The 21,461-nt window shown below is 35.1% G+C and overlaps 2 protein-coding genes across 2 annotated transcripts in view; both read right to left on the bottom strand.

The window, feature by feature from the left end:
* Nucleotides 1–13,751, bottom strand: part of LOC127972998 (electrogenic sodium bicarbonate cotransporter 1-like) — a 34,194-nt gene extending 20,443 nt beyond the window's left edge. The window contains exons 1-4 of the mRNA XM_052577039.1: nucleotides 13,503–13,751; nucleotides 13,261–13,352; nucleotides 9,037–9,110; nucleotides 3,564–3,737 (exon numbers count right to left, since the gene is read on the bottom strand). Coding sequence (XP_052432999.1) covers nucleotides 3,564–3,737; nucleotides 9,037–9,110; nucleotides 13,261–13,277 — 265 coding nt within the window. The 5' untranslated portion in view covers nucleotides 13,278–13,352; nucleotides 13,503–13,751. The remainder of the gene's footprint in view (nucleotides 1–3,563; nucleotides 3,738–9,036; nucleotides 9,111–13,260; nucleotides 13,353–13,502) is intronic.
* A 3,920-nt stretch (nucleotides 13,752–17,671) lies between these two features.
* LOC127973176 (uncharacterized) lies at nucleotides 17,672–20,926 on the bottom strand. The gene is made up of 8 exons (XM_052577314.1): nucleotides 20,782–20,926; nucleotides 20,547–20,684; nucleotides 20,327–20,444; nucleotides 20,030–20,190; nucleotides 19,741–19,895; nucleotides 19,491–19,638; nucleotides 19,141–19,301; nucleotides 17,672–18,904 (listed from the first exon to the last, which is right to left on the bottom strand). Exons 2-8 carry the CDS (start codon nucleotides 20,596–20,598, stop codon nucleotides 18,755–18,757), a joined length of 945 nt encoding a protein of 314 aa, XP_052433274.1. The 5' UTR covers nucleotides 20,599–20,684; nucleotides 20,782–20,926; the 3' UTR covers nucleotides 17,672–18,754.
* Nucleotides 20,927–21,461: the final 535 nt, after the last annotated feature.

The following is a 21,461-nucleotide window of genomic DNA, read 5'->3' as shown; positions in this document are numbered from 1 at the left end:
ACATATGGGGGTTGGATTTAGGAAGAAGGTTAGATTAACTAATTATAACCTGCAGTGGAGGGAGAGAATAACTGTAGTTGAGAGGATTACAGTGCATCGGCCCTCCTGCTTCTGGGTTTAAGAGATCTCCTGTGGGACGTCCTACTCAGCAGAGGGTCTGACTGGCTCCCACTGATGAAATTGAAACATTTGCAGGAACCATAGAGAGAAGGGACAGAACACCAATTCTAAAAACTAAAAATAAGTTGTAGAAGTCACAACTGACTGGTTCTCTGATATGTTGTGTCTTCTAAATATTGACTGCACTGGAAGGCAAATGGAAATGAATCTCCACATCTTGTCTAAACAGACGAAAAGAGAAATGCTTTGAATAAAAACTCTGAAAAAAAAAAAACAGCCAGTTGCTTCTAACTGTAAAGCTCATGTCAGATCAGTAGCAATGATCTCACACAACATAGAGGAGAGTTTCCCTCCTATATCTGGAAACATGATAATGAATAGGAGGCACAAAGGCATGTTTCTGATCGAGGCAATAAGAAGGAATAAAAGAAGGAGTAAATATACTAGAAGGTGAGGGGCAGCTCAAGAGCACTGAAGTGGAATTAGTAGAATTACAACTGTTACATTTCTTTTTTGTTATTTCGGAGATTGACAGCCCCACTACTCACTTACTTTTATTATAGGCCTACTGAATAGAAAATTGAAAAATTCACCTTTTGTATTCCACAGAAATAAATCATAGAGGTTAGGAATGAAAACTAATTCCCAAATTTTCATTATTTGGTGAACTATTCTTTTAAGAAGCAGGGATATGAGCACATTTAGAACATTTATTGCTGGCAATTTTATTTTATTTTTTACCTCGTATTGTTCACATTTAAAGGAGATTTACTGTGTTATTTGTTGCAGCCTATAAAGAGGAAGATTGATACTAACAAACATGCATCCGGATAAGGGATAACAATCAGGAAGTAATCCATCTACATACAAAGGTCAGCACTCACGCTGCTAAGGGTCGAAAGGCAAGGAGCCAGGACATTGTTACATGTGTGCCTGCCCTAATCTTCTGCATTACTATATCAATTTCCATCAGAAAATCCCCTGGATGGGAAAAGCAGACAAAATATTTGGAGAAATCTGCCATTTACACAGAATAAAGGCAATATACCCATTCAAAAATGGTCAGATTCTGTGCGTAATGAAATATGAAAGCCCACTCTCCATTTTAAACCTCCGCTCCAAAAATGACCCCAAAAAATGTCACAAAAAAAAAAACAGGAAATCCCGCCCCAAACTCACACCATTAACTGAGCCAGAGAAGTTGACTCATCATACTGATTGGCTTACTCACAGTTGTGTGCTTAAACTACAATAGGAGAAAGTATTAAAAATGACAAACCTCACCTTTAAAGATAATGTTGATTCATAGAACAAATTATTTTAAAATTCTTAACGTGTTAATGTGTTCCTACTCAAACGGTAGCACTTAAAGATAAGCTTAAATTTGACAACAGTCAATTACATTAGATAACACGTACTAACAATGAAAAATACTTTTAAAGCATTACTCATCTTAATGTTAATTTTAACATTTATTTAGTAATACATTATTAAAATCAAAAGTTGCATCTGCTAATATTATTTAATGCTGAGCAAACATGAACTAATAATGAACGGTTGTATTTTTATTTACTAATGTCAACAAAGATTAATAAATTAATCTCATTCATTTTTAATTAATGTTAGATAATGGATTAACTAATGGGATCTTACTGTAAAGTCTATTGTAAACCATGATTTTTGATTCAGAGGACATTCAGAGGATAAACTGAAATCCCAGAGATGGCATGTCAGCTCAGCTTTGGGTCCACATCACTGTCAAGTTCTGCATTCTGCTTGGCTGCACTTGAGTTTCCATTAGGAGCTGAATAAGTTAAAGGTCAATAACTGGGTTTGTGCAGAGTCAGCGTGGAAAACTGTACTAAAACCTCAGCAGATTTAAGAATTTATAAGAATAAATCAGCCAAAGCTGTGTCATTATTTACTCACCCGCATGCTGTTCCAAACCCCCATGCTCTTATGTCTGTAGTGACACACAGGAAAAAACTGAAACAAAGTGTCTCTCAAATCTAACACGTCATCAAAAGTTCTCAAGTGTCTTGTAACCAGAAATCATGACGTCAAACCTGCACACTCCAGATGGAGGTGAAGGTAAACTTAAAAGTATAGCATACAAATCATGTGTACTACTTTATTTGTATTTTTTGGAGCTTGACAAGTCTATACTATAAAAAGTCCTACACTATGTCCTAACTACACACGACACCATGCGATGCTGCGGCATGCAATAAAAGGCATCTTTTCCATGTTAATTGAGTTTTTGTCCTAACTAGCCACAACAGCGACACACAAAATTTATATTTTAGAAACGGATTCTATTTCCGCAATGTCGCGGCTGGAGCAACAACACACAAACATAAATTACAGTACATAATCTCAGGGGATTATGTGCTTTATCCAAAATTAAACGTGTCTAATATGAGTTGAAATATAATTTTGTGAGACCTTATAGCCATACTGAAAGCAACAATAGACAGTTTACCTTAGAAAATCAATGAAAGCAAAAGATTCAAACTGAACTCAATGCGAACCAACAAGTGTATTCCATAACAAAGATGATTTCAGTCACTCAGTAAGTACATTTAATAATTATGAATTAGATTTAACCTTTCAATTTCATTGCAAGTGTAGTGCGCTTCCAGAAAGAGCCCGCCCACACACGCTTCTGATTGGCTGTGATATTTGATTGATTTTGTCGCGTCACATTTGGTGTGGACAACCAAATTGCTTTTGGCTGGAATCTTGTCACGTCACGTGTAGTTCAGGCACGTTTTTACTATGGAAAAAATTCTGTGTAAAGAAAGTTTTAAAGGAGAAATAACAGCAATGTCATGATGGTGAGTAAATGATAATTTTCTTTTTTTTTTGGTAAATAATTCACAATTCTTTGAATCTGACTTCTTAAAATAAGTCAACATGACCACTGTACGATTTTAGGGCAACATTTTCCTCATATGACCTTGGAATCATGATGTTCTTTCTCCATATCTGCCGCTCCCTCGCTTATGCGATCCCTTTCACCTCCCCTCTCTTCCTCATTCCTCATTTCAGCTATCACATCATTAGAGGGCATTCAAGTCCTGGCATCCAAATCAGCAGAAACGCCTCCTAAGTGATCCTCCCTTGGGCGTATAATCCTTCACCATTAGAAATCTCAGAGACACACATACTTCCCTCCTCCAGCAGCTCACGTCAGGCAATCGTGACCCATTTGGATGGTTATTACTTACACGCAGGGGCCTTAGTCCCTGTCTGTCTAAACACACTCATCCGCTGGCTAGGCAGCTCTGGATATCTGTTCTGACTAAGTAGAGTCAGCAGTAGCCTTGGCTAGTAGATGTGTGTGCATGTGAGCGTGTGTGTGTGTGTGTGTGTTTGTGACTGGCTCTATGAAGGAGCCCTCAGCATTAACGTGAACTGACGGCTCTTTGGCAAGCGCTTACTGAGTGGTTTGAGGATGCTGTTGCTGGCCTCCTCATTGTTCTCTGCATCCGACCTGTCCGAAGCGTTCTCAGTCACTTTCTCCTTTCTGTCCTTGTGACTGGTGCGTCTGCGATGACGTCTCCGTCGCCGGTAGCTCTTAGGCACATTCACACCGATGTATATGGTGCGGTGACCTGAGAAGGTAAAATTGAGAAGACACGTCAGGCTATTAAGTTCACATGACACCACACAAAGCATAAGTAACACAAAAAAAAATCTATATTCATGTCTATTTTTTCAGTATTAATATTGAAATAAAATTTAAACCATATAACAAGTTCTGTTCTCCTAACCTTAATTTTTTGCAAACAATATACTCTACTATTCAAAAGACTGGGGTTGGTAATATATTTTATGTTTTCTTTTTAAGATTTTTGAAAGACGTTTCGTATGCATTCATTTGAAACTAAAATAAAAACATTAATATTGTGAACTAATATTATAGATCGAAAATAACCTTTTTTTTTTCATTTTAATCTGGACTACAACAACATACCCTAGATATTGTTTCAAAGTGTTCTGATTCTTTATTGTTGATTCACACTTTAGATTAGGACTTCATTAGTTAACATTAGTTAATTCATTAGTTCAAATAAACTGCCAATGAAAAATTACTCTGAACTCTCATTAATCTTAGGTATTCCAATATTTAATAAAATGTTGTTAAAATAAAAAATTGTAGCCGTGTTATTTAATGAGCTAACATGAACTAAGACTTATATTTTTAACAAAGATAAATAACTTCTGTAGCAAATGTAGCTATTGCTCATTGTGAATGTTAAATGAAATAACTAAGGTGAACTAATGAGGTCTTACTGTAAAGTGATACTGATTGGTCTTTATAGTTCTTTTGCACTTTAATCTGTGTAAAACTTTTAACTGTATATATTTTTATTGTATTTAAATGTTCAGTTATTTGTGTTAAAAGAAAATGTTATTAAACCTGTTATACTGTATTATGATAACTAAATTCCAATACCGTGATAATACCGTATACCGTGATAAAAGCATTAGCAATTAATCGCAACATGAAAATTTGATACCGGCATATACCTAATCCAGACCTTTGCCGTTTACATTTTAAGAGACAAATCAGGTGACAGGATGGTGGAATGATGAAGAATTTGCATTATTCCTTTAGTGAATCTGCAATAACAACACTACTAGTGACTGCAACTCATTCTGAGTGAATTCCCCTCTGTATATCTAAAAGGCTCTTGATGACGTAGATTAACTCATACAGAACTAACCTACTCAATCCAAGTAAATACAATAATGTCAGTCCTAACATTGTTGTTGTCATGAGATAAACGGCTCCCTACTGTCAAGATAACACAAGCCACGTGAACATGCTGCAAGAACTTAGTTCAGCATCTGTAAGATAAATAATGTGTAGGGTCACTAAGGTCAGGAGCTGGATGTCCACTGTTTGCTTCTGACCTATTGGTTAACACATATGATATAACCTGAGTAAAGACGCAAGTAACCTGCGTGACTTCCTCAATTGAATTTATGCAGGAAATGGATTCTACCGGAGGGGTTTGCAGCAGACTGTCAAACTAAATATTTTGGCTGAGAGAGCTAGCAGGTAGTGCGGAACGTCCAGTCTTTAGATCCATATCATACAGACACTTTCCATGTCTCTCCCTCAGTCACAAGATATCTATCTGTTAAAGCTACAACACTGTGTGAACTGCGTGACATTTCTGGAACTTCATGTTTCATTCGGAGAATTCTAAGCTTCTCCGGGCTAATGCTACAACTGAACTGAGATGTTTAATTAACCAGGCAATAATATAACATTTTTAACATGTCATAAACTGTCAAATAATCGATTAACATTAAAACAGTGTGCTATGCTTATACAGTTAAGCCTAAATTTAATGTTAAGAGTCAGTGTTCAACCAACACCTGCCTTTAAAGTAAAGTAGTTTATCATGGAGCCAAAAATAAATCTCATTTGAGGCACTATATTTTAATAGTTCATAAGATTTTCATGAAAAGCACTGATAGGGTTACAGAGCGCACAGGTCACATAGTTACACCATCAGAGAGACTAACAGACCACCACAGTGATTCATCATGAGCCTCACAACATAACCAAGTGTGACGAGGTTAAACGCAGGACAATCCTCACCATTAGTCGACAGATAAAGCCATTGGAAACAGTAGCAACATGTATTAAATGGAAAGATATCCAGATGACTATAGATGAGCCAACTTAGTTCATGCAAGAACATTCTGTATTGCTTTTCTATATTGACTTTATTTTATATGTCTAATTTCTATTTGGTCTTAAATTACTTACTTTCCAATACGTTGCATGTAAATTAACATATTTTATGCAAAACAGATTCAGGATGTACTGGGTTGAAAACCAAGAGCTGGATTTTTTTTGTGTGGAGATTTCTTCAAAAAAAAAAAAGTTGATCTATGTGTTTGATTTTATTATATTGATAATATACTGTATGACTTTACTCCTGTTTTTATGATCATATTAATGTGTTTCTTCTTAAACAGAGACAATCTTCCATGAACCCTTCTAAAACCTTTTAAAACTGTCTCCAGTTCTTTAAACTAAAAGATGTGCTTCCACCCCTAAGGTTCGGTGTCTGACCAGATGATTATCCTGAACCTTAACACAATAATCTATTTATTTTGTACAAAGTCATTAGACACAACATCCATTCTTATAAATTACGCAGTGTATTGAAACTGGATTCACAGCCCTGCTGTCTCTTTTTGCTTTCGCTGACAGTGAAAGATCACTGCATTTGAATGCTGTCCAAGTTTTCTTTACAAAGGTGACTTGTGTTTGCTTGCATTGAGTGTTATCTCATCTTTTCATCTCTTTATCTTATCTTATTAGAACTTCATTATATGCACTTTACATTTCAACATCTACAACAGGTCATACTTTGATACAATTCATAATATGAATTACTTTTTATTTATTTTGACCAAAATAAAAATGTAGTTACAAAAAAGCCTTACCCATACTAGATGTTACTTATACAAACATTGATTTGGGAAAAAAGATTAAGTTGAGGAAGTGACTTAATTATCTGCCTGTTTGTCTAAAGTTAAGAACCAGTCAAATCGGTCCACTGCAGGGCACATCCAGTATCTTTTCTGCAAACTTTCGGGAAACTTATTGCAAACTGTTGACATTTTGCCATTTTATTTGCTTGTTTTTAATTTTAAATAAATGGTCCAGAAAGATCATTAAGAACCGTTTATGAATAAAGATCCCACCAATGCAGGGATGGGCGAGAGCAAAATAAGGAAAAGGGAGTATGAGCAAGGACTAAGAGAAGGAAAGGGAGAGGTAAGAGGGAGGGAGGGACCACAGATTGTCGAGCCAGCTTTGTGCCAAGCTTCCTGTTCTTTCGGAGGGACCCTTTTCTATGAGACCATAGAAAGAGGTCTGAATTGGAGTGGCACGCAATTCGTCACTGAATAAAGCGTATACCCTGAATCTAGCTGGGCCCTATGGGCTTCAACATCAGAGCAACTTGTGTTACCGCAGTAACAGAGCTGTTGAGATGAAGGTACAAGGACAGAAATTAGCAACACACCGCTGTGCATGCTAATCTAGCTGCTAATAAAGCTCTAAATGAACTGCCACATATGGGCTCTTTGTCTAGCACATGTTGCTCTGTTATAGTTTACTTTGAGGGAAGGCCAATGTTATTTTTTGGATTTTTAAGACTAATGTTCTTTTCAGTCTACTACCATTCAAAAGTGTGTGTTTTTATATATATGAAATGAATACTTTCATTCAAAAAAGACGCATTAAACTGAACAAATTAACAGAAAAGACATTTGTAACGTTACAAAAGATTTTGATTTTAAATAAATGCTGTTAATTTGAACTTTCTATTCATCACAGAAAAAGAATATTAAGCACCATCATTGATAATAATAATATGAGCAGCAAATAAGCATATTAGGATCTGTGGATCTGATTTCTGAAGGATCATGTGGCACCAAAGATTGGAGTAAAGGTGGCTGACAATTCAGCTTTGTGTCACAGGAAGAAATTACATTTTAAGATATTCTATGATAGAAAACAGTTTGTTTACATTGTAACAATATTTTACAATATTTTTGTTTTACCGTATGTTTGATCCTTTCTTGTGAGCATAAGAGACTTCTTTCAAAATAAAAATAAAAAATCTTACCAGCACCAACTTTTTAAAATGATTGTGAAGCGTAATTTTCTTTTTCATTATTATAAATGTAAACTGGACTTTTAACCATACCTTCCTAAATTTGGCAATCTTTCAATGGCAAAAACTAAAATTCAATTTACATATGGCTATTAAGTAGCAGTGACAGTAATCCCATTTAAATAATTCTGACTAGTCTTGCTATCTCTGCAATACATGGTATGTATACTACTCATAGTATGCAAATATTCCGTATGCACAGATGACTGACTACAATTTTAAACATATAGACCTTGACCACTGTGATTAATTAAGTTTTTTTGCATGCTTGTTTGTTTTGTTTTGCACAAACTTACATTAATATGCAATTTTTTCCCAAGATCTTAACTGGACACATACTACTCCGTAACATGCTACTTTTTTAAAGGTTTATCGTTGCATAATACTGATTTCCTTCCTGTTTTAAAGAATAACAGGCTGTATAGAGTTTATACTGTGTAGTATTCAGTTAGCTAAGCTATTATTCATTGTGAACACAGCCTCTGCCACACTCTGACAGCAGGAAAGGGAAGAACAGTGTTCAATCAGGGCTGAAAGGATAAGGAACACTTAAAGTCATGCAAATTGAAAAAAGAAAGAAGATGAAACCCAGGTCAATCACTCCTCCCTGCAATCATTTAAAAGCTAAAGATATCTGCTGTATAGCTCAGACACCTGTTGAAGACCTATTAATCACTGAGCTTTTTTATTAAGCCTCGAATAAGTTCACATTAATAGATCATACTGAGGTAGCTATTATGTTAGAATAAATCATTAAACATATCGTTGATAATTAATTCACTTATTTTATTGAGTGTCTAGTTTTATTTTTTCTTTAGTTTTGTAAAAGCTTCAACAGCTTATTCTGATATCTGTCTGAATTAGATTCACAAATTCATAAATAAAAAAAAAATTTAAACTTTAAAGAACTTTCCTAGACGCGCTCTTAAATGGCATTCTGATCAACAACACACACTAACACTCATTACAGTCTATTTTTGGACCGGAAAGAAGTTAAACACAAACACAAAGTCACAAGGTGTTTGTGCCCTACATTTTCATCACTCTAAAGTAAACACACTAAACGTACCGCTCGAATCTAACTGTATCAAAGCAAAACCCAAATCACTTCACAATTAGAAACATTTATTAGGCTACAAACTTTAAAATATTACACATTCCAAATCAAAAATTGACCATCGACTAAAAATGAGGTACTTACCTTCAACTTCTTCCTGATCACATAAGTGTTTGAGTAACGAGGCCCCTCTGTCCAGCACGGCCTCATCCTCCATCCTGTAATAGTAAAAGAGGAAAAAAGACTGCTCACATTTCTCTTCTAAAGACAACGTGGAGCCATAGCGGCGAGGCTCGTTCACTTGCAGTGTGTTTCTGCTAGTGCTAGCCATGTTCCCAGGTTAGCAGGTAACGCTAACAAGGGGTGAGTCTTTAGTTCTGGATCCAGTCCTGGTTAGTAGATGTGCGGTGTAACTTATGGGACACGGTCCTGTTCGGAGTGCTGCCCTTGAGGGGACGCAGGAGCGGTCAGGTAGGCATTGGGGGGGTAATCCGGTCTCTGGGGGATGGGACGGGCTGGGCAGCCTAGTAAGACGCTAATTGAGTCTGATGTCCAGGAGGTGTGAGCCGTGCTGCCTCACACAGATTTCAGATCAACTAATGAGCGATACTAATGCTAATACAACACGTTATATGTGGGTGGAATAAACACTGAGTATGGTCTCAAACACTATTTATTACAATCGGATTTCTGCAGCTGGTCTATTATACTCAAGCGATTATGGCGCATTATATGCCCTTGAGGCATTAGATCAATAATGAAACTTGACCTATAACCTAGAAACTTTACAAACAAACAATGCTTACCGTATTTACCTGAAAAGTAGTTCTCACAAACCTGACTGCAGTCACACCAAGTCAAAATGTCTTTGTTGGTTTATTATTATTGGTTTATTATTACATTAAGAAATAATGTAAAGTCGCTTTCAAATCTAACTCTATCTGAAAACAATGATTCAGATAATAACAAATTGACTTACATTCCAGAAAATGATATAGTTAAAAAAAATAATATTCTGGAATTAAGACAAATATTTAAATATTTTAAATGTTTGAAATAAGGAGGACAAAAATGTATAGACATGCTGAAACTTATCATCATTCTTATATACAATTTTTTCACCTGTAGATCTATATCTGTACCTTAATTTTTTTACCTTTACATCATTTATATATATATATATATATATATATATATATATATATATATATATATATATATATATATATATATATATATATATATTTACAGAGTGTACTGAATGTAAAAGGCTATGAAAAATAAAATAAAATAAAATAGTGGACCAAAGACATACAGCAGGAAACACTCAAACAAATGTTTTCAATGTACTGGATGTCTGGAATGTGGAGGATAAAGATCCATAACAGGGCTGAAATTAACTCATTTCCTGTTTGCCATTTTTCAATAATAAGAGTAGAGGTGGTATGTCATTCCTAATGTGTGTGTTTTTTAAGAAATAAAGTTATATTATGTAATTTCAATAATTTGAGGCAAATAATTTTCTTACTTGAACCAACAACAACTAACAGAGCTAACATTTAGATTTTCTATCATTTTTTCTCTGGCCATTACGTTTCCAAAAAGTATGTTGTTAGAACACAGTGCTTCCATGTCCATTAATACATGGAAGTTCACACATCTTATATTATTCACTAAGACTTCAACACACTCTCCATATAAAAGCTATGCTGTAAACTATACAGTATGTAGTGAACATTTGCATCTGGGGGAGCATGTAGCCACTTGCCCACAAGGGATAAAGAGTATTGCTCCAAGCAAGGTGCGACTGCTCTTTGTCACTTTAGAAAGAAGTCCAAAGACCAGACCGAAACAATTCAGACACAGACATTCTCTTTCAGGAACAGAGGTGTGACTAAAAGTGTGCAGTAAATGGATATCATGTTATTTGTTCAGATAACAATCTTCTTTAGAGGTTCAATAATAGAGTGCTTTTCACTTCTATAATCCATTAAAAACAATTAATGCCCAGAGAACACACTTTTAGATAATGATTTCCTCAATGGGCTCATTACATTTTTACAAAACCATAAATAAAAACCAAGACATAAACACAAACAGGAAGGATAGAGCTTGCTTCTCTGATAAGAGCGCAGAGCTCCCTGAGCGCCCGGTGTCACTGAATATCTCAGCTAGATGCAATCAGGCATGCTGAAAAGAAGCCAAGTTTAAATACTCAATTCTGGAACCCAGTCTCATTGTACAAATGTGCCTGTGGTGACATTTTTACAAAATTACATTACATTGCTTCTTGCACATTTCATAACCTGTTCAAAGTAACATTTTTAAAGTGAAATGTCCAGTGAGTGGCACTAAAAGTTCAGTTTTATCCGAAATACGAACATGAATCTGGCAATGGGTTATTACATTGGTTGTTATATGTATCGCAGAAGTTTGGAATCTAAATGACCGCAGAGTGGTGCTAAAAAAAAAAATCACATTTGAAAATAAAGTACCACCTACAGTAAACCCTATTTTAAACCTATTCGATAAAAGTACATTTGCTGAATAAACCAGGCCATTTTCACTGGATTTGTGCCTGAGCACTCAGCATACAAATGTTGTACTGCTTGAGCTACTGAGCAAGTTGAATATGTCTGAAAAGCCACACACATGGAGCTGTTTATGATTCAAACGTAAGATGTATTCATTCAGCACTATTAAATCATGCAATAATGATATTAAATCACTATTAAATCATGCACTGTTAATTTCCACTGGAAACTTCTGTGAATTGGATGGACATTTTGGATTCTTGCTAAAAATTTAGGTAGACACGCTTATCCATTGAGCCTATTTTGGATATCTGGCAAAGTGATGCTCTACAGCACGTCAAGATTTGTGTCATTCCAAGAGGCTATTTAACTTTTATGAAAGTTAAAAGTTAAGCAACTAAGCACCGTTTAATAAGCCATATTACTGAGGGCTGCAGGGTTTTTACACTTATACATGTTGTTAAGCAATAACTACATACCACAGGTGCAACACAAACAGAGATGTTTGGTTATCTGTGACATGATATGATACTAGATGCCTGGTTAATAGTTCAGTGAATAAGTTCAACATAAGTTCATGACCATGTTTCTAATACCTAGACTTTACACACAGCTAAGTTAGTGCTGTTAACAGCAACCACCAACAATATCAGCTTTATGGGCAATGTCAAAATTCATAACCCGTATGATAACCACAGACAAAACAATCTTGTTTATAGTAATCTCATTTGTACAGAATGTACAAATTCTAAGGAAAACAATTGTCTTGGAGGCCTCTCGATTTATCCAGTTTGTTAAAGGATAAAAAGACTGACTATTACTTCCCTAAAATATCCATCTTCCTCCCCCAATCTTCATTGCCACCTATAGAACAGACGCTGACACAGCAAGCACCAACAGTGCTGCTTTGCATCAGATGTGTTCACGGTTTCTTGCAAATAGTTGGGTGAACTGTTGTTTAAGCATAGAAAGTATGACAAACAAGCATAATAAACTACATCCACACTAAACAATACCAGCAAAACATAACAATTTTCAACCATTTAATTAGAATATCTTAATTATAAGGGAATCATTCTTCTTTAAATATAACTAAATTTAGATTTTGTATCACTGATTTATTGAGTACTGGGACATAACAGGCTAAAAAGGTGAAATAAAAAATATATGTTAAGTTCAAAAATTTACAAATTGGTTTGAGTGAATCTCCTACAAAACATGAGAGGCACTTGGGTGCAGAATATATTGCATGTGAATATAAATACTGACATGAAATGGATTCTTAGCTTCTATTCTGAACTGTCTAAAGGTGCTGATAAATTAGCCATGTTTTGCATATGGTATTTCTAGCTGCTTATAACTAAAAATGACAGTAATCCAACAGTATGTCTTTTATGATGGAGTTGACACAACATGCTATGGCAGAAATCATGACTCATCAATTACTTTATCATCAATTAGCCTACGTAAAATTACAACAGCAACAAAAAAGAATTCAGCAGAGCCTGTGATGTTGTTGAACTCACAACGTGAAATATGGAAAGAGGACCAGGATGACTTCGATATTATCGAATTTTATAAAAGTTTTCATAAATAGCCTATCTGGCAAGGCTGACAAAAAGTAGGTTTGTTAACTAGGCTACTGTTAGTTGCGGAATACTATGTTTTGTCCCATGTCTGAAGACTCAGCATGTTTATATTTAATGTGAATTCAGTGTCTGATGTTGCAGGGCGTTTGCAGATGCTATTCTATGAACTGGATGATACTTCTTAACTGAACTATAATCCTGATCACAGAGCCGATAAATACAGGAGCAGGTTTTGGGGGTCTTACCTCTTACCGCCGCTCATTTTGTGAAGTTGAATCTCTGATTATGTATTCCAGTGGTTTGCTGCTTCAGTCCAGAGCGATCAATGGAAGAAGCACTGCAACGCCAAACGTCAACTGTTACGTTACTGCGCGCTCCCAAAACACTGACAACACTGGTTTTAACAACTCTTTATGGCTAAAATAAGCTACATTACTTTTTCCTAATAACAAAAAGCAAAAAGTGACAGAAAGTAAATCTAAAATACCTCCCGTCCAGTCTGAATGTGCTCCGCCGCATGTGACAGATATAAGGCGCGTCTGCTGAAGCAGCAGAACAACTGGACGCTTCAAATTGCGCCTTTCATTTATTACTAGCCGCTGCTAGGCACGTCACAGCACGAGTGGGAGGTCAAAAAGTTGCGCTTAAACGCGCGTGTACCTTGAGTAAGATTACACACCAATTTCTCTTTGAAACGGCAATTCATTAACTTGAAAATACACGCCTCAAAGTGTAAACACAGCTAGCTAACCCGCGTAACTACTTTAATGTGTGCTCATTCGACCAACGGATTCAAAGTTTGGCTGTTGGATGAAAACAGGTACTCCGCGCGCACCTGGTGCTTGCCTCACATTCACGTGAGACACAGCGACACCCTCCGTGGAAATCTCACACCAACAGCATGTTTACTCGAAGAAGTCGAAATACACATTACACACTTTAGATAAGTGAAGTAATTGTAAATAGATAAGGTGAGGCGTTTATGTTACATTTCATAGAACGTAAAAATAGCATATCTGAGTACGCTTTAAAAAAAGGAAAACATAGATGTGATTGTATCAAATTGCTAACTTACTCTTTTCATCATGTGTCAGATAACATCATGTTATTATGTTATGTTATGTTTCATCCGTAAGCATTTCAGCTAGATTAAAATGAAACCATAGAACACAATGTTTATGCTACACAGACACACGTGCGCGCGCGCGCTGTAGTATATGATACATTATTAAACGCTCAGTTGGAGAGCGTGGTCTTTCTGAAGGTCAGCCATTCCTTTCCTCTCCCCTGTAGGGACAAAAGAGAGCAGACTTTACTGTAACATCAGATGTTCATGTGTTAGATGATGTAGACAATAGAATTGTGGAAAATATGTATTCGACATATTTTATTCTATACACATGCTTTATGTTTTTCTTCTTCTTCTTTCTTTCTTTGCTTCTCATAAGCAACTGTCAATGCCATATGCCTTTTTAGACCAATGTGCAAAATGTGGATCTTATGAAGAAAAAATACATATTAGAACAGAATATATACAATTATTTTACCATTTATATTATTTGTTTTTGATCTGGAAGAAATTTAAGTATTGACTTCAGAGATGTACATTTTGTAGTCCTAAAAGACATTTAGCATTTACTCTGCGTTCTTTTGTGAATTTCCTGTGGCTTTTCAGTTTTAGAGTAAAATAATATCTAAAAAAAATTTCCATGTTTTGTTTAACAACATATATTACACAGACTAATTACCTAATTAGAAAATAATTAATACAACTACCACAAGGATGTCCATTTACATTCCTGACAAATCAAACAACTGTTGTATTCCTTGAAATAAAACTTAGCAAATGTTTTTAAAACAGAATGCAAGTATATTATGACTTTAACATATAGCCTAAAGTGTAGCATTTCTTTCACACTGTCATTTAATATTGTGTGGAATTATCTGCAGGTTTATCTGCAAGCAAAATATACCAGTGAACTAAGTGATTTTGAAAGCCTCAGATGTCCTGATATTTTTTTTTCCTGGCACAAGATTCTTTACCAAACTTCCAATCCATTCTTGTCTAAAAAAAAAAACATCTCTCTAAGAGCTTGCTAAAGTGGCGAACTTCCAGAAAAAGTGCTGAGCTCTCAAAACACTAATTGTAAAATTGTTAAAACCATCATCAAAATCTGTATGAAAGCACTCAAACTTGATTTGTTTAAAGGCTTACATTTTAAAGATTATTTACTCTACATAAATCACTGGTTGCCATCATCTTGTTCGTGTCAGTTTGAAAGTCCATTCTGATAACAAATTTATCTAAGCTTGTCATAAATAGATATAGTTTCAATGTGGTTTGCAGCTTAAGAATATGTTTTGATTCTCAAATATTTAACCATGGGTTGCACTTTGGCTATAAACTTTTTCGGCTAAAGACATGCATGCACATGTGTAAGATTATTATTATTTATTTTTTTTGCATTTATTTGATCAAAAAATATTATGAAATGTAATATATTAATGTTATAGCCAAGCTGAATTTTCAGCAAACATTACTCCAGCCTTCGGGGTCACATGATCCTTCAGAAATCATACTCTAATATAGTAATTTGCTGCTCATTTCTTCTTCTTTTTTTTTTTTTGATGTTTTGCTGCTTAATAATTATGTGGAAACATTTTTCCTTTTTTAAATTATCATTTCATTAATAGAGAAAAAAACATTTGTTTAAAATAACTGTTTTCTGTTTGAATATATTTTAATGTAATTTTTTGTAAACTTTTAGCATCATTACTCACATGATCCTTCAGAAATCATTCTAATATTCTGTTTTGCTGCTTAAAAACATTTATTATTATTATTATTATCATCATCATCATCATTATGTTGAAAACAGTTGAGTAGAATTTTTCAGATTTCTTTGATGAAAAGTCATAATTTATCTTAACATCACCTTTTATTGATTTAAAGCATCCTTGGTAAATAAAAATATTAATTTCTATAATTGAATGTGCTGGCCCACATGGATTTCACATGGGCTAGATCTGGGCCAACACTATGTTGCTGTCTGGGATATATGACTCCATGCTTTTGAATGTAAAGTGTATAATGTTACAAAAGCTTCTTATTTCAGATAAATGTTAATCGGATCTTTCTATTCATCAAAGAATCCTGAAACAAATAAATGTACTCCACTGTTTTAAATACTGATGATGATGATGATGATGATGATGATGATGATGATGATGATAACACTGATAACAAATCTTCTTTCCATGGTTTGAATAATTTCTTGAGAGATGGACCTTTGCACACAAGAATGTGTTTTTATAAAACCCACAGTCCAAAGTTAACTAACTATATCAGAGTTGTTCTGCACAGCTTTTGATCCCATTAGCATAAAAGAACTCCAGACATAGCTGAAGAAAAACAGACAACAGCTACACAGCTTAGAATAGCCTAAACTGGTTTGCCCATTGTAGCTGGTCTTCCTGACTGGTTCTGTGATGATCAGGCTGGGAGATCAACTGGCCATTGTGATAGAAATTTACTTGGTTTACTTTATTTCTTACTTGACTGCATATGAAATGCTAATGAATTGAATCTATTTTTCTTGCATACAGGAAGATAATGTCCTGGGCATCTCAACCGCTGAGGTAGAAAGATCTGGTTTTAGCTGGATATTGCTGACACTCTCACATCTCTTTTTCTAGATCTCCTTCTGTCTCAGCGTAGACTATAATAGCTAGCAGGGAATTTCTGTTACAGCTGCTTATGTGCTGTATGTTTGTTGACTCACTTTGCAAATAGTAAAAGACAAAAGTTGACTCAATATATTCCTTTCAGTCTCGACCAATAATTGTCTCACAATACCATCCAGCTAAACCGCAGCTTGGCTATCATAGCAGCCAAGTTAGACCAAACAAGATAAACCATCCAAGAACAGCAAAGAACAGCAAAACTTCTAATGCTGGCTTAAGGTGCTTTTTCAGAAGGGATATTAGTCCATGAAAAGAACAACCTCTTAGACAAACGTGTCTGTCTTTCTCGGGACACAAACACCTGTCTGCCGTCTCGTTCCTCACTGTGGGTCTGCATGGAGGCTTTTTAATAACATTCCTTTGATGGAGATATTGGGACAAAGGCTTCAGGAGGAACAGTTAAGGGGTTTAAGCCTGTTGCTTGTCATCTCTAAAGCCATCCAACACACTCTATGCCACTGGCACATTCTTTGCTTCAGCCTCATGCAATGACAGGGTGTTCTTTGAAGAAAACAGGGTGCAACAGTTCACAGTTCAGACTAAAATGGGTTTTCACTCCCAGCTTTTATGAATAAACAAATGAGTATTTTCATCAGGTGTGCAATGCTGCAATATTGGATTAGGTTTTCTCAAAAACAAGAAGGGTTTATGAAGGGAAGATGAGAGCAACACCATTTGGTACGTCAAGTAGGATTGTGCCATCTTGTGGCAAAAAAAAAAAAATATATATATAAAGAATTATAATAAATACTTTATACCCTTATCTAAATAAAGAAAAGGAAACAGTTTTGTTTCTTTTTATTTATTTTTTTATTTCTATCACCTTTTTTTCTCCATTATGAAACTTTCACAAAATGTCTTGAGCAAGAAACCAAGAAAAGCAAACGTTTTCATTCTTCAGGGATTTCACAGTTGAGCAAAGACAAATGTCTGAAAACACAGCGAGTGATTTTTCTCAATTAGCAGTAGTTTTAAATCTACAAATTATTTTCCTAATTGCATTATATGAAAGTAATTTAACAAACCACATACATTCAACCCCACTATTATTTTACAGTGTAGAAAATATTGACCACAACAACTAACTTGGTATTGATTGTCAAATGGCCACTATGACAAAATTAAGGCTTTCATAGTTTTTCTACAACAAAGTTACAAATAGACTGAACATTTTATAAAAAGCAACACAAATGAACATGTAATTAAAACAAGCTCCGACACAGCATACTTTTTAAGATGTCACTCTTCAAAGATCCTCCTTTCCTCCATAAAGAATTCATCAGCATAGATAACTGTATGTGTTACATTAAATGCTATGTTACATTTTTGAAATGATCGCAACCAAATAAGTTTCACAAAAAAGGACATTCAGAAATATATAAGAAATGGGGAAGACAAGACCAATACTGCTATTAAGAAGTAATTTTAAATAATATTAAGGCAATTCAATACTTAATACTAAAAACTGAGCACTTGTGTTCTAACAGAAGGAATAGCAGAAGATAGAATGGAGTGGCCAATATAATGCCAAACAAAGACAAGCAAATTAAATTATTAACAGTCATTTGCTATTTCCGGATATTTAACCATATTTAAATGGTTTTTGGGAAGGAATTTCATTATCTACTTGAGCTAAACCCTTGCTTTCCCCATCCTAGATACTTATCCAGATTAGATGTAGATAGTGATTACATGGTCCTAAAACTGGTGCAACAAACAAGGATTTTCATATTTAGTGTTAATAGATCTAGAAATGTCGAACACTGCCATCTAATCGAACACAAATAGCTGAAATAAATGAAGAAAAAAAAACTACTCCAAGTTATAATTTACTCTATATACACAAACCCTATTGCTCATATAAGAATGCCAGAATTCGACAAAAATCTAGATTTACACAGGAGAGATCTGATTGTTTTTAGTAAAGTGCAAAGTATATTACTTGCCAAAAAATGTAAAATAAACTAAGAATATGCAAAAGAATGTGCACAACCGTTAAGTTGAAATGGTTGTTTCTTGTTCCTCTTCTTGGCCTTTCTGCTTCAAATTGCTGCACTCTATTACTGTGATCATGTCATATGACCGCAAACTTTGACTGCTGCCACTTGGACAAGCTTGAAGAGGAAACTCCCCAGACCTAAAAAACTACACACAGGGAGAGAAAATATAAATCATTTAATAATAATAATAAAATCTTCCTTCACATCTGACTCTTGCTGATGCACGGCCATTTAAGTCTGGATAGTTGCCTGGTAGTAGGACTTTTAAGTACTCGCACAAATTTGACAACTTGCACATAAAAGTATCACACTGTTATAATTTGCCATGTTAACGGTTACTTGATCTCAGTGAAATGATCATTCTAAAACATGGATGTTTACCTCCTGATAGTGGTGAGGAATTTCCAGGCGAAGTGGCTGTAACAACTGTTTGGCCTTTTTGTGGTGTTTAAAAAGCAGAAAAATGCAGACTCCACACATGGCCGTAACCAGAAATGAAGCAAATATACTAAAGAGTAAATGCCGGCTTTTTATTGTTTCAGCTACATGGGAAAATAAGAATGAAAGAACAGGAGGCATTATTAGTTATCAGTTAAACAAACTAAAGCATGCCAGCACAGTTCATAATTTACTGCAGTATGCAAATCATTTTCAACTAATTTCTGGTGGTTTTATACATTAAACAGTGTGAATCATACTGCTGCAGTTTGGAATAAGTGAATAAGACTTACGTGTTTCCGGGATGATTGCACAAATTTGGTTGCTTACGTTCCCATAGGGTTTTTCGTAGAGCAAATACTGAACCTGGAAACAGTACTTCTGCCCTGATTCCAGTTGAAAAATGGGTTCATTCTTGCTTTTTGTAATAACAGACTCTGGCTGAAGGATTAAAAAGTATTGTCAGATTTACAATAGTCATCTTACAGAAATAGAGAATTAATACATTTATATGACTTTTACTATGTGAAAGATGCAAGAGACCTTTAAGTATCCTCCGTTATTCACTTTCCAATATGATAAATTAAATTCGACATGCTCTCCATCTTCTTTTTCTAAGCTCTCGTCCATATGCGCCATAGTCACCAAAACCATTTCAGGTTTCACAGACAGTTTCAACAGAGGAACACAGAAGTTAGCTGTAAAATAGGATAAACAAAGACATACATGAATGTGAGCATGTGCGCATAAGTTATGTTACATATTAGAGATGATAAACAAATGTTTTAGTTTCAAATGGACGGCATATATAACCATATAAAGCACTCCTTACCATTTGCACAATTGACTGAATCGGAATACTGCCATTCTGACACGTTGATTCCTTGCTCTGCGCGCACTCGAAATACTGCTCCATAAAACTCAGGAGTGATTTGAAATCTTAACTGTGTCCCGTTATGGCTCGTCACACTGTACCATTCATCACCTGTGTTGCTACATTCGAAGTAACAGTAGAGAAGAAATTAATGTCAGGAAGAATATCATCAGGGTTTGGAACAACATGAGGGTGAGTAAATGATGACAGAACTATAAACTTGAACTATCCCTTTAATTAACACAGCATGCTTACTGGCCAGGTTTATACTGCAGTGAATACAGGACACTCTCATCATCGTCTGCAGGCCTCTTCCACTGAAGATTTGATCGGACTATCCTGACATCCTGGGGCGGGTTTAAGCAGAGTGTCTCTGAAATAAAACAGACAGGTATTCTGAGTTATGCATATGAAAGTAATAATTTAAATATTACAATTACTGCAGCTCCACGCATCATGCCTTTTGTGTTCTTACCTATGTTGATTAATAGCGTCAAAACCAGCCCTACGCAAATCTGTCGGATCATTTCGTCGTTTTTTTAATCCATATCTTTCTCTTTAAAATCTGCCATCTAACGTTAGCTGGCTTTCTTGAGGAAACACGCCAGTTCCTCTAACGACAAATGTTGCGTTATATGTCCAGTTACGTAATAAGAAAATCAAGCCATAAAATTAAAACACAAAAAGAAATGTCACACCACTGTTCTTACTACTTTTTACGCAGAAATCTCATTTGTAAGAGATGTATTAGTCAGTCGCCGATCCTCTTCCACCACCTCGTCTTTGTCTGTAAAGGAAGTGTTGGCAGTAGCATAATATCGCGAGAGCTGCTACTGTGGACTCCAAACAAACAAAAAATGGTGTCCTCTTCCCGAAATGCCATTAAAGGCAAGGAAGCAACATTTTTGGGAAATGACTCACAATAATAATGAAAAAAAAACGTCATAACTCTCGCGAGACCAAGCGATCATTTTTTGAAATTGGCCACTAGCCAAAAGCGAAACTAAAATCATGTTTTACATAAATGCATGATCACTTATTTAGTTGTTTTCTCACCGATACAGTGTACTCTGTAACGGCGACATAAGTAATCTTATTTAACGTTATATAGGAATTACTTGAAGTTCAACTTGAACTACTGAAGAACATGGGTTATTCTTTTAAGTCATTTTTTATGATCCGATTTCTTTTACTGTATATGTTCCATAAAGTCGACCACAAATTATATATATATATATATATATTGTCACACTGGAGCCTATGCTTTATTTTTATTATTGTTATTATTGAAGTGAAACATAGGCTGCTATAGCAACTCATGAAACATAAAACTATAAAACCATTGCAATATAGCTATTGCAACTAATACGATTTAAACATTTATAACATT

This window comes from Carassius gibelio, chromosome B15 (assembly GCF_023724105.1).
Source record: "Carassius gibelio isolate Cgi1373 ecotype wild population from Czech Republic chromosome B15, carGib1.2-hapl.c, whole genome shotgun sequence".
Lineage (NCBI taxonomy): Eukaryota > Metazoa > Chordata > Actinopteri > Cypriniformes > Cyprinidae > Carassius > Carassius gibelio.
This window is presented reverse-complemented; position numbering and strand designations above follow the sequence as displayed.